This window comes from Triticum aestivum, chromosome 7D, assembly GCF_018294505.1.
Source record: "Triticum aestivum cultivar Chinese Spring chromosome 7D, IWGSC CS RefSeq v2.1, whole genome shotgun sequence".
Taxonomy (NCBI): domain Eukaryota; kingdom Viridiplantae; phylum Streptophyta; class Magnoliopsida; order Poales; family Poaceae; genus Triticum; species Triticum aestivum.
In genome coordinates this window covers 155,272,604-155,285,671 of record NC_057814.1, presented here as the reverse complement: position 1 = coordinate 155,285,671, position 13,068 = coordinate 155,272,604, and the positions used below count along the sequence as shown (strand labels likewise).

General features: G+C 48.8%; 2 protein-coding genes across 2 annotated transcripts; one reads left to right on the top strand and one right to left on the bottom strand.

Moving 5' to 3' along the window:
• The first annotated feature begins 378 nt into the window (after positions 1-378).
• On the top strand, positions 379-3,408 carry LOC123165195 (protein CREG1). Its single transcript, XM_044582824.1, has 6 exons — positions 379-675; positions 1,554-1,589; positions 1,686-1,887; positions 2,529-2,607; positions 2,703-2,820; positions 2,947-3,408. The coding sequence occupies exons 1-6, from the start codon at positions 485-487 to the stop codon at positions 2,972-2,974; spliced, it is 654 nt and encodes a 217-aa protein (XP_044438759.1). The 5' UTR covers positions 379-484; the 3' UTR covers positions 2,975-3,408.
• A 599-nt stretch (positions 3,409-4,007) lies between these two features.
• LOC123165193 (U-box domain-containing protein 39) lies at positions 4,008-6,035 on the bottom strand. Its single transcript, XM_044582823.1, has one exon. It carries the CDS (start codon positions 5,916-5,918, stop codon positions 4,368-4,370), a length of 1,551 nt encoding a protein of 516 aa, XP_044438758.1. The 5' UTR covers positions 5,919-6,035; the 3' UTR covers positions 4,008-4,367.
• Between the last annotated feature and the right edge of the window lie 7,033 nt (positions 6,036-13,068).

Sequence of the window (13,068 nt, the reverse complement as noted above, 5' to 3'; positions counted from 1 at the left end):
CACACCAAAAAACACAAATCATCTGGACATCTTATTAGCTCTCAGAAAAAAAAACCAAATTTGGGGTCTGTGAAAAAGTTTACTATTTATGTATTGTCTTGACCCAATTTTTTTTCTAAGAGCTACTCATATGTCTAAATGATCTAAAATTTAGAGCCCATCTCATGCATCAAATTATTTTACATAAAAATGATTTATATATATATATATATTTTTGTGAATTTTCTCTTAGCAGATGAGCCGGGACTCAGAAATGGATGTTCGCTGTCTCAATCCCTTTTCCACGCTCCCATGCTGTTAAAAAAGAAGTTCCACAGTTGTACGCATGAGTAAGTGCAGCCCATCCATCCCCATCGTCTATTCCGTTCGTTCTTCCTATCTGCAACGGGAAAAGGCCTACAAAACGTCGCCGTCGGGCAGGGCAGCGAGTCCCACTCCCGCACAACAGGACAACCGGAGAAGCAAGGAGCCAAAGGAGAGAATCATGCGTTCCCCTGCCTGCCTCCGCCTCGGCCTCGCCGCCGCCCTCCCCCTCCTCCTCCTGCTCGCGCTCCGGCTGCCGGCCCCCGCCGTCGCCGGCCGCCCCCTCGTCGCCCGCGACCGCAAGCCCGCCCCGTCCGAGGCCGCGGCCACCGCCAGGTGGCTCGCCGCGCAGAACACCTGGGGCGTCCTCAGGTTCCCCCCCCCCCCCCCCCCCCCCCCGCCCAATACCACTCCATCCTCTCTCTGATCCCTGTTTGGTAACCGAGTTCTTTAGCAACACGCGGTTTGATCGAATTGATTCTTGCCGCTAGTTCAGAATTGCTGTTGGGTAAGGTATCTACTCAACCGCAATTGAAGTACTTAGTAATTGCTCGAGGCCTGGTCTGGGAAATTATTGCGGTAATTTGGAGAATTGGAGCCCTTTCTACTTTGTAGACGTCTGAGATAATTATTTTAGCGGTCAGCTGTCAGACAACCGAGTGTCCAACTAACTCAACTACTTCAGAATTTGAGAGATAGAATTTGGCTAAATAAAAAATGACGAGGAGTTCCCCGAGACCAATGCTAAGTTGAAACATACAAGCTAGGTTTCGATGTTTGTTATGCTGAGTTCAGTATATATAACTGGGTTTTTAGTATTTTACTAGCTTGAACCACATGCTCTGCTGGGAAGTGATGAAAATAGTTCCAATCATGTGACAACTCAATCTCCATAGTCCATACAATAAACTGATGGTCACAACTCACAGTGAATCGACTCCGAAATAAGAAAATCCCAGATAACTAGGTAGCTAACAAACAGCGCAACTGTAAGTATATAATCAAACCACCCAAAGCTGGAGATCAAGATGATTCCACTTGCCCATTGGTTATTTTCGGTGGTTGGGGCGGGGGGTTGCAACCGGAACATCACCGCCATCCCCAGTATCTGTACAAGGAAAGAGATCTTAGAACTGGAATTTAGCAGACTTGTTAGTTTGATTCTTGCTATGATTATGACACTTCAGTATCGCATTATTAGTGCCTACTTGACTGGGGCGCTCACTAATGCTTTGCCATTTTCTTTGCAGCACGATATCAAGTGATCTAAGTGGCGCTCCGTTTGGGTAATTTCTAATTCTCGCACTTTGTCTAATCACCAATGCTTTGTCTTAGAGTCTTGACTGATTGCTGATCCAGTTCCATGCTTACTCTGCACACAGCAATGTAGTTTCATATAGTGATGGAGTACCAGGTGAGAGCCATGGAATTCCCTACTTTTATCTGACTACTCTGGATCCCACTGCAAGAGATGCGTTGGAGGATGAAAGGACGTCCTTTACCCTTAGTGAGTTCCCTCTTGGCACTTGTGGGAAGGTTGATCCTGAAAACCCAACATGTGCAAAACTTACTCTTACTGGAAAGGTAATAACAACATACATCCATCAGAAGATGATTGTTCACTTTCTGTTTATTTCCCTACTACATGTTTGCTTAACTTTGGCTGAATTTCAATCCTCTATTCCTAGTTTCTATCTTCAAATTTAGTACTAGGCTTGTTCTAACCATGGAATCATCATTACCTTGTGCTTTCTTACGTTTACATGACACTTCTTTGTTGCCACTGCCAGTTAGTGATTCTAATTCTTATATATATTTCTCGCAATTTGGTAGAAAGGAGTATAGTGGGGAACTTGACCATATTTGGAAGTAGCAACCTCGAAGCATCGTAGTGACAACTTGGTGCTGTTAGCCTCCATAGTTGTAATAACGAACTAAAGGTCTACTGGGTCTATCTGCTCTAATGCGCAAACGTTTTTGCTTGAGCCTAGCAAGCTATGCCTCTTAAAGCACCTGTCATGATGAGAAAAAAAAAAGACAAGTTCATCATGATGTGAGATCAAGCACTGAAGCAGAAGAGGAGATGTACACCTTTCTGTAATCCCTCCTAAAATGCACATGTATAGAATGTGACTGTATGTTTGGGAGACCAGATACCTCTATGATGTGCAATTCTTGAAAAGAACTGTAATTGCAACCTGAAGTAACATTTACTGTTCTTGCAGTTGAAGGTGGTTGACCATAAGTCACCTGAAGCGGATTTGGCCAAAACTGCACTTTTCAGCAAACACCCTGAAATGGAGGGTAAAGATATATTGACCGTTTCCTTGTATATATGGCCAATATAAGTTAGTAAGGTGTTTTTCTGATCTAAACATACATGTATTGTTGTTTGGCAGGTTGGCCAAAGAACCATCACTTTGAGATCTTTAAACTGGAAATCGAAAACATATTTTTGATCGACTGGTTTGGGGGTCCTAAACCTATATCCCCTTCACAGTATCTTGATTATGGAAGGTCAGTTACACGAAAACTTTCAAATCTGTATTGACAACATACACACACAATGTGTTTGTAGTGCCAATTTATTTTGCGGATCCCCATTTTGAGCATGTACCTTAAGATACAATTTGATTTATACAGGGACCAGGGCTCAGTGATGTCCTTGTAAGTGCGGAATGCTGCTGAAATGCATATCCTTGGCATGTTTGCGTATGCTTTCTGAAAGACGTCCAAACTGTACATACTGTAATGACCTATACGGATTAAATAAACACATAATATTGCCTTTGTCGACATTTATGTCCTCACCTCGGAGCCCGAGAGCCGCTGTCGATGATCGCCTCTCGCCGCAGTCGGAGAGGCTTATGGTTTGGGCATAGTGGGGCAGGATGCTGTAGTGTGGCTGTCGTCAACGGCAGTGTCATCAGTGGTTCAAAGGCGTCGTTCTAGTAGGAACTTTTAAGATATCAAACTCAAAGGGCAGGGTTACGGTGTAATGGTGGTATTCTGTTTTGACAGTGTAAAGCAACATTTATCACGTACTAGTAATTGTTACATGTTGCACCAAGAGATGGCGTATAAAATCGAGTTTCTGTGAGGTAATGAAGTCCCATTCTTGCTGATGAAAGCATGCATTGTGACGGTAGTACTACTATATTCTTTTACTAGTAGAAATAGCAGCGCATGGTTCTATGGAAGAGGTGATTTACACGAAGTCTTCGTTCTGATCCTTCTGGCACGCGCCAACGTGTTGAATTGTTCGAGCTGAGTTGTACTGCTGAATAGATTACCTATAGTTGACATTGGACCGGTTTCTGTTGTTCTTTCTTGCAACTAGGCGCTGTTTATTGCCAGAACTAAACCAGATTTTTCTCTGCTGCACGGCCTGCAACTTGTGTTCAAAATATGTTTGTTACCAATTCAAAAGGTCGTGAATCGGACTCAAACTCAGCTGGATCTCTTAGCAGAAAATGTGAATCACGTTACACAGTTTGAAAGTAAAGTGATTGTAACACAAGTGTGTTTGGTCAGCAAAGCATCAGGCGGCAACATGAGCCAAACGCTCAAGCAATCTTTGTCCCGGGAAAAGCAGCCGAAATCAGCTCATGAAGAGTGAATTAGGGACTGATTAAATGTAGTAATACAGAAGCTAAGATAGGCACCAATAACAGAGAAACACAACCGTAAAGAACATCGGAGAATGATGGGAAAAAAATGCCAATGTGACATTTGTGTCACGAACCCACACCACAGTGTGACAAATTGACAGTTGCATACTAGTTTCTTCTTTAATCACAGTTACAATCAACAGATGAGATCATCAACGCCTACATGGATCCAATCAAATTACACTTCAATTCCACCAAAAGAATTCACCGGAGCAGGTAGATGCACCAATGGCGAATGCAGTTTGTTCCAAACACTTGAATAAACAAGAGCAGAGAAGTACTGTAAAAAAATGAGAGAGAGAGAGAGAGAGAGAGAGAGAGAGAGAGAGAGAGAGAGAGAGAGAGAGAGAGAGAGAGAGAGAAGCGTGGGGAGAGCGGAGACTTTTGACTTTGTCAGAACTGGGTCGTGTTTGACCCGGACGGCCCGGCGTAGTTGCTCCGGTGGTGCGGCGGCCGCCGGAGCGACACCATCCCCTCCGACACCACGCTCGCGTCGTCCCACTCCCTCCCGAGTATGCCGGAGGCCGTCAGCGCCACCTCGTCGTCCTCCCCGCGCATCGCCCGGAGCGTGCGCCGCGCCATGTCCCGCCCGACCCCGCCGTCGCTCCCGGCCACCGGCATCAGCGCCGCCTCCACGCCGGCCGCGCGCGCGAGCCCGCGGAACCTCAGGCTGCCCCGGCTCATCCCGTACAATGCCGATATGCAGTACTCCTCCTCCGCGCTGCCCGGCGCGGCCGAGCCGCTGCGCATGAGCCCCACGATCGCGGCCACCGCGCCGCCGTCCATCAGGGCCGCCCTCCCTTCCGGGCATCCGGCCAGGTTCGCCAGGATCATCACGGCGAGCTTCCGCAGCGCGGCTGCGTCGGCGTCGGAGTCGTTCCCGCGGTCCCGTGCCTCCGCCGTGGCGAGCAGCGTCCGCACCACCCCCGGCGTGCGCGCGATCTTGGACCGGTTCATCCCGGCGAGGGAGACGTGGTACAGCGCCATGCCGGCCTCGCGGCGCGCGCGGTGGCCGGCCCCGCCGCTCGAGAACAGCTCCAGCAGCGGCGGGATCGCGCCCAGCACGCCGATGGCCGCGCGGTTCTCGTCCTCCACGGCGAGGCTGTAGATCGCGCCGGCGGCGTGGTCGCGCGCCTCCGGGTGGCCGACCCGGAGCACGTCGACGAGCGGCGAGACCGCTCCGGACCGCACGATGCGTACCTTGTTCTCCGCCTCGAGCGAGAGGTTCACCATGGCCGCGGCCGCGTTGACCTGGATGCCGGCGTCAGCGGACAGCAGCATCGGCCGGAGCGCGGCGAGCAGCCGCGGCGTGCAGAGCTGCGTCCGCATCTCTTTGCTCTCCCGCGTCGCCTGCCGCAGAGAGGCCATCGTCGCCTTCTGCTCCGCGGGGCTGGCGCCGTCCGCGCCGAGCACGGCCATGATCTCCTCCTCCAGCGGCTTCGGCTCCTGCACGAAGTCGTCGCCCGCGGTGTAGTCGACGCTGTAGCGGTTTCTTGTCCGGACGGACGAGGGCTGTGGCTGTGGGGGCGGCCCGTAGTTCACCTGCGACCTCTGCTCCTGGCGCGGCGGCATGAGGCGGCGGACGATGTCGCCGGCGGTGTCGAGGGAGAGAGGGGAAGGGTGGGGCAGCCCGAGGCGCTCGCACCAGTTGAGGATGGCGGAGCGGAGCGCGACGTTGGGGATGAGCACGAGGGGGGACGACGGGAGGCCGGCGACGGCGGGCGGGTAGAAGGCGAGCGCGGCGCAGGCCTGGATGCAAGCGCGCTCGATGGTCTGGCCGGGCGGCACGATGACGGGGTCCGCCATGAGCGTGCCGGAGATGGGGCAGAGGAACTCTGCTGGCGGGTCCACCGTGGTTGTGAACGATGAGGACGGCGACGAAGACGCGGAGGACGCCGGTGAGGAGGCCGTGAATGGCCTCCACCGCAGCCGGGCGGTGCCCATGGACTCGGCCGTGTTGGTGTTTTTCCTTGTGACGACCAGACGATACGTTGGCTTTTAGCGATGGCTAGCGACTGCTCAAGTTGTCGCTCGCCGTCCCTTCTACCGGAGAGGCGCTATTGGTGGTGACCGGTGATTTTTAAACCGGAAATTTTATTTACAAGGAAATACATTCCAACAGAAATCCAAAACATTCACTAGTACAACATTCATGAAAAAAAAACCTTTGAGAAAACACTAAGATATGTTTAACCAAAATCCCTGGAACCTATAAAAATGTGACATCCAAGTGCCTGCCTTCTAGGGTCGACTGTCTTCATCCTCCCGGACAGGCCGATGGCGTCCAACCCAGGTCGCCGCCCAAGCCTTGCCGGACCGCCACCACTCCACACAAACGCCCACCCCTGGCTTGTGCGCGCCTCCCTTCTTCCCTGGTCTGGCCACTGCAGGTACCGCCTGCCCCCCTTCATGGCGGACACCACGCTCAACAAGTGCTCGGTCAAATGTTATAGACAATTTCTTTTATTTCTTTTCTTACTCTAGAGCAAACACGATGGATTCAGACACAGAGTTCTTCTACACCTAGTCCATGGATTTGTCCTCAACAGATGAGGACAGTTATGAGGATGAAATGGCGATGATGCAACCAATTATTGAAGATGCAGAACATGCAAAGGAGCATGTTCTCAGTTTCAGGGAATCAATCAAGGGATATCAAGTGTTGAGTCTGGGCGTATGATGCTATGGAAGACTACTTTGTTCCCAATGCAGTATTCAACCATATTTCCACAATCGATTCCGGATGTGGCGAACAGTGTTCGATCACCTCTGCAATGTTGTTCGGGCCTTAATGACTATTTCATGTTGAAGAAGTGTGTTATTGGAACCATTGGATTCTCTAGTTACCATAATTGCACCGCGATCCTCGTCAAGACCATTTCTGAACAAATGGATGAGAAAAGATCTCACTTTGCCCAATGACAAGAAGGATATAGAAAGAATGTCGAGAGGGCATTTTGAGAGTTCCAAGCCTGTATTGTGGTTGTTTGAGGACCTGCAAAACTATAATATGGAGAGACGTTGTGTGAGGTGATGACAACTTGTGTGGTCCTATACAACATGATTGTGAAGGATGAGGATGAGAGAGTTCGCCATAGTCTCGAATTTGAGCATACGGGTGATCCTATCCAACTTTCAAAGCAGAATCCGATGACATTTGAGGATATTTTTTAAACCAAATGCATCACCAGATTCACCATCGAGGAACTCATCGGCAGCTTCCGAATAATCTGGTTGAGAATCTATGGGCGTTTCGAGAGGAGAACTAAAAAATGTGTCAAAATAAGTTGAATTCAAATTTGAATTATTTATTGCAGAACTTCTTGTTTGAATTTTTATATTTAGATTTAGATTATTGTTGCGTTGGAATATTTGCGCAACATGATTATGGATGAAGGATGCTATTTATTTTTAATTATTTTGAGTACTCCGGATACAGAAGAAAAAAAGGTGTGGACATTTGGTGCATAGGGTTGGATGACCGCCCCCTAAACTTTCCCACACACACGTCCGGACGTGTCCACGAACATTTGATATGTCCATTTTCAAGAATCACATTTCTTTATTCTAATAACTGCAATGCGAGCTTGTGGGAATTCGGACGTCCCATGAACTTTTGATGCACGGTGTTGGTGGGTAGTGTTCGGATTACACGATCTGGACGTTTAGGGCCTGTTTGGGACTGCCCCGCTCATTAAAATTCAGCTCTGCTATGGAAAAATGCAAGCCAAATGGGATAGCTCCATGATGTCCCGCTTCTCAAAACAACTAGAATCTAAGGTACAACTCTCCGTTTTCGGTGAAGCTCTTGGAGGGTGCTCCAAAAACTCTAGTTATAAAGAGTCCCCGTGGAGTTGCAGGGAAATTACCCATCACCGCCACCATTAAGTGGATACTCGTTCGTTTTATTTCCTACCTCACGCAACCAAACAGACATTCTCCACCAAAATTTCCATTCTCGGAGCTAGAGCTAGCTGGAAACCAAACATGATAAATTGTTGTTCGGTGAAGTTGCAACTCGCTGGTGAAACTGCTTTTAAAATGAATTTGGTGGAATAAAGTTGATTTTGGTGGAGTGGAAGAGTGCCAACAGGCCCTTAGAATCGTTTTGGCACACATCGTTGGAGTAAGAGCAACTCCAACGAGCCGATCCAAACGGACGGCGAATTTCGTCCGCTTTTTATCCGTTTGGGTCGGCCACCCGCCCTGCGTCCACGCTCTTTTAGATTTGGATCGGCAGCGTGCCCAATGCGCCGACCCATATGTGCCGGCGTGGCCGGCTGGTCGCCCAATATTTACATTGATTTGCATTCAAACATATTGTCAAAATAACATAGTTTTACCGAATAAAAATATTATAGTTTTACAAGCCGGATACAAAAAAAAAATGTCTCACATAGTTTTGCAAACGATAAAAGAAGATACATCTATTGGTTGCCAACATGAGCCCACATATACTCAACCAAATCATTCTGCAGCTGCACGTGAGTTTCCCAATCACGCATGTCTTCATGAAATTGGGTGAACTGTTCAAATGTTGCCGCTACTCCATGCTCAGGCACAACATTCTCACCCTGAAACTGAAACCCTTGATCGTACAGATGTTTCGGGCGCTCGTCTTCTACGATCATATTGTGCATGATCACACAAGCAGTCATCACCTTCCACAGTTTCTGCGTGCTCCAAGTATTAGCAGGATACCGAACGATGCCCCATCGAGATTGCAAAACACCAAAGGCACGCTCGACATCCTTCCTGGCACTCTCTTGCTCCTGGGCAAATATTTTCCTCTTCTCTCCGACAGGGTTGGGTATTGTCTTGACAATAGTGGTCCACTGAGGATAGATACCGTCACCCAGGTAGTATCCTTTGTCGTAGTTGTGCTCGTTGACAGTAAAGTTCACCGGTGGGCTGTTGCCTTCGGCAAGCCTAGCAAACACCGGCGAGCGCTGAAGCACGTTGATATCATTGTGTGATCCAGCCATGCCAAAGAAAGAGTGCCAGATCCAGAGATCTTGAGACGCCACGGCCTCTAATATGACAGTGCAAGCCCTGACATGTCCCATATACTGCCCTTGCCAAGCAGAAGGACAGTTCTTCCACTCCCAGTGCATGCAGTCTATGCTACCAAGCATCCCTGGGAAGCCCCTTCTGACATTCATCGCCAACAAACGGGCTGTATCTTCAGTTGTCGGCTCTCTCAAGTACTCAGGGCCAAACACAACAATAACAGCCTTGCAGAACTTATACAGGGACTCTAGGCATATAGACTCACTCATACGGACGTACTCGTCAATGAGATCACCGGGCACTCTGTATGCAAGCATTCGGATTGCGGCAGTGCATTTCTGATAAGAGAAGAAACCAATCTTGCCGATGGCATCCTCTTTGCACTCGAAATAGTCATCATAGCCGACCACCCCCTCTCTAATACGGTTGAAAAGATGCCTACTCATACGGAAACGGCGGCGGAATTTTTTATGTTTGAACAACGGATTTGTTGTATCAAAGTAGTCCTTCCAAAGAAGGAAATGCCCGCTCTCTCGGTTGCGATTCAACGCCGGAAGGTGGCCCGGAATGGAGCCACGAAACAACGACAGGTAGCTGTTGAGGTGGTGATGGACCAACACGGCAGCCAATATCTCCTCGTCGTCGTCGGACGATGAATCGTCGGAGTCGCAAAGGAAATTGTGGAAAAAGAACTCATCGGTGGAGTCCATTTTCGTACCTTGGCAAACTGTCGAACAGCTTGCGGGCGTCGAAGAAGGAGACGGCCGGCGAGGGGAGTCGCGGCGCGCACGGACCAGCTAGCTGCCCTGCCGACGTCCGACAAGTGGGCCGGCGTCCGACGAGCGTGCTAGTGAGGATCTGGCCGGGGCGGCGAGGCGACCTCTTGGTCGCGGGCGGCTGTGCGGTTGGGGGGGGGGGGGCGGGGGGAAATAGTTTGCTCCCCGGCGGCAAGACGACGGTGGAGGAGGCGACGGGAGGAGTGAGTGGCGTTGCTGGGCGGATGTGGAGGCGGCGGCAGCTGGCAGAGTCGCCGGCAAAAAAGGACGGCGGCGGCGGCGACGAAGGAGGCGGCCGAGGGTTGCTGTTGGCTGGGGGTGGGGGAGGCCAATGAGCCACCGACCAGCGGGTTCGGAGAGAGGAGAAGGCGAGCGTGCGCGCGTCCGTCGCGTGTCCGCGTCGACCCAAATCCGGCTCAAAAATGGGCCGGGAATGGGTCGTCCGCGGACGAAAAGTGGACGCGCGTCCGTTTGGGTCGGCGCGTTGGGCCTACTTTTCTGTCCGCGCTGACCCAAACGAACAACGACGGACAAAATGGGTCGCTCCGTTGGAGTTGCTCTAAGCCCCTACCCACTACCCCCTTGGAGATCCTTCCATCAACTGAAATGCAGAATGCAGCAGCTTCCAAACATAGTCGACCAAGATGCAAAGTTTACGTGACCCGGCTCCATCCCCCCCCCCCCCCCCCCCCCATTCACAAGCACTTTGTGCTTTTAATGTCTTTTTTTTTTCAGAAAGCTTTGTGCTTTTATTCTTCTTCTGTTTTACTAGAAAGTTTTGTGCTTTTAGTGTCTGGAAAGCGCCGTTATTCCAAATGCCACTTGGGCCCAAATCGGCACCGGCTGGTTCCTTCCAGCCGTTGAGTGCTTAAGTATAATTGTCAAGCAGGTCTATCGCAACACCAAGGCACGTCCAAAGACAAAGGGCATCCATCCATCCAAGCTGGTCAATTCATTCTCTTCGATTTTATACCAACTTTACTTATCACTTTCTCCGTCCATCTCTTTTTGGCCATGGATAAAAATCTCTCAAATCTCTTTCTTTTCCAAATGCAAGATGACGGTTGAAATGCGTGCAGACATTTCTCGAGACAGGGTGTATATAACCAGATGGCCCGTTGGCAAGACAACGCAATGATAGAGCAAAGCAAGGCAAGGATTTCAGACAAGCCTAGCGCATACAATCAGTGGGCCTCATCGAGCTAGCACATAATTTGTGAGTACCCAAAATGTGGGCATCAAATTGAACTCTGGCCATGCTCAGGTTGTCAGTGTCAAGGTCCACCACTTTTCCTGTTAGTAACTTCCCTTGTAATGGAGGCATGATACTGATAGCCAGCGACTCGCCAGCTGCAGCAGGATGACTGGATGAGTGGCGTAATTTGTGCTGCACATAGCTGGAGTTATCTGAAGATCCGGAGCTCTGAGCAGCTCTTGTTAAGTTAGGACAATAATTTGCATCCATGATCTGTTCGATCCGCAGTGACCTCACCGGCGAGCGGCTGCTGCTGTCAGCGCGGATCTGGTCACATGCTGGAGGGATCACACGTACTTCCTCCGTCTGAAAAAACTTGTCCCAAACTTATCCCTTTGTGCTAGATACATTCATTTAAGAGATAAGTTTTTTGAGACGAAGTGAGTACCACCACACAGACACACCATTGATCCTCGAGGGGGCATCGCTGAAGATGAAAATCGGTTGACTTTGTTTGCAGGGGCACTTTGCTAGATAATTCAAATTGAAATTCTAATGGCATCCATCATGTACTAGACTATTTTGAAATGAAATCCTAATTGACAAAGATACTGCCGTGTTATTTTTTAAAAGGAAAGACAAATTTATTATTAAAATGACATAGGATTATTGGTGATTTGTCTTCTCTCTGTCATCGCATTCCCTTAACCGAAAGCACATATTCTGTTCCTTCTGTCCCGTGCTGGCTGGCTGGATCATGTAGTAAAACACGTGCTCCTCCTGCCTTTGCGAGGAAAAAATAGCCCCCCTTCATCTGATCCAGCATCTCATCGTGGCGAGATCTATGTGTGATCGCTTTCTGGTGCTCTTTTTATTTTATTTTTTGAATTGCTTTCTGATGCTCTCTTGGCCAGCAGTACACATCTCCAGCATCCTTTCAAGCTACCGTGATCTTTTGAACCACCGTGATAAGCTCTTTTTGCAGGGATACCTATGCAAGGCTTGTGTTGGTTGTGTGCACTACAGTGGTGCAAGAAGCCGGGGGGTTTAACCTTATTTTCATCAGAAAGAAGAAAAAATGCAAGGTTTGTGTTTAAACTTATGTACATTTTCAAGACTAGAGATGTGCCAGTTGGTCTAGCCCGAGACGCTCTTGAAAAATCTGCAGTAGCACAGCCAGGTTTGGATTGGCAGCTCTTTGCGCGAGGTCGTCATGGTTGCTTGGGTCAACACGTTGGTTTTCCGTTTCTCCTCTAGGTCTAGGAGTTCGGAATTACTTGTCTCGGAAATGGATGTATCTAGAACTAAAATACATCTAAATACATTCATTTCTACGACAAGTAATTTCGAACGGAGGGAGTATATTATACCACGAACACTAGCACGTCGTTGCAACCGAAGCAGAAGCAAATGCTATATTGATTAAGCACCTTGATTGGTTCTGTCAGGTGTGATTCGGTTAATTAACTTGGGATGCATGGAGTATACTATGTTCAAGAAGGTGTCCGATCGAGTCCGACGTGTGGTGCAACTGATCACTTCGTTCTGGTTTACTCTATCTTAATCGGAGAGGAGTTCTTTGCATACACAACTTGGAATACTAGAACTTGTAGCTTGTAATCAATTATTGGATTCTGTAGTACATGTATAATGGGCATGAATTGATATGCATACAGTATACACTGTTGTGGAAAAGGTCAAACGAATCCAGCTGGTACGGAACAGTACCTACGGATCAAGATCCCTCGTCCGCCTCTGTCTGGCTGAATGATCACCCAGCATTTCCTATAGCTCATCGACAGTGAAACTAGGAATATATTTCCTCCGTCCGAAAATACTCGTCATCAAAATGAATAAAAAAAGATGTATCTAGACATATTTTAGTTCTTGATACATCCCTTTCTATCCATTTTGATGACAAGTATTTTCGGACGGAGGGAGTATATATTTTGTTGAGGGAAAAAGTAGGAATATTTGCAACTTTGCCAATCAAAAAGACCAAAAGTGTGGAAAAGTTCAACTTGCAGATGGATCCCCTTTCTGCTGTGCCGAGTCTCTTTGGCTGTCAAGATGGGAACGGAGAAATGGCTCGGCACTGCAAAGTTACGCTCTA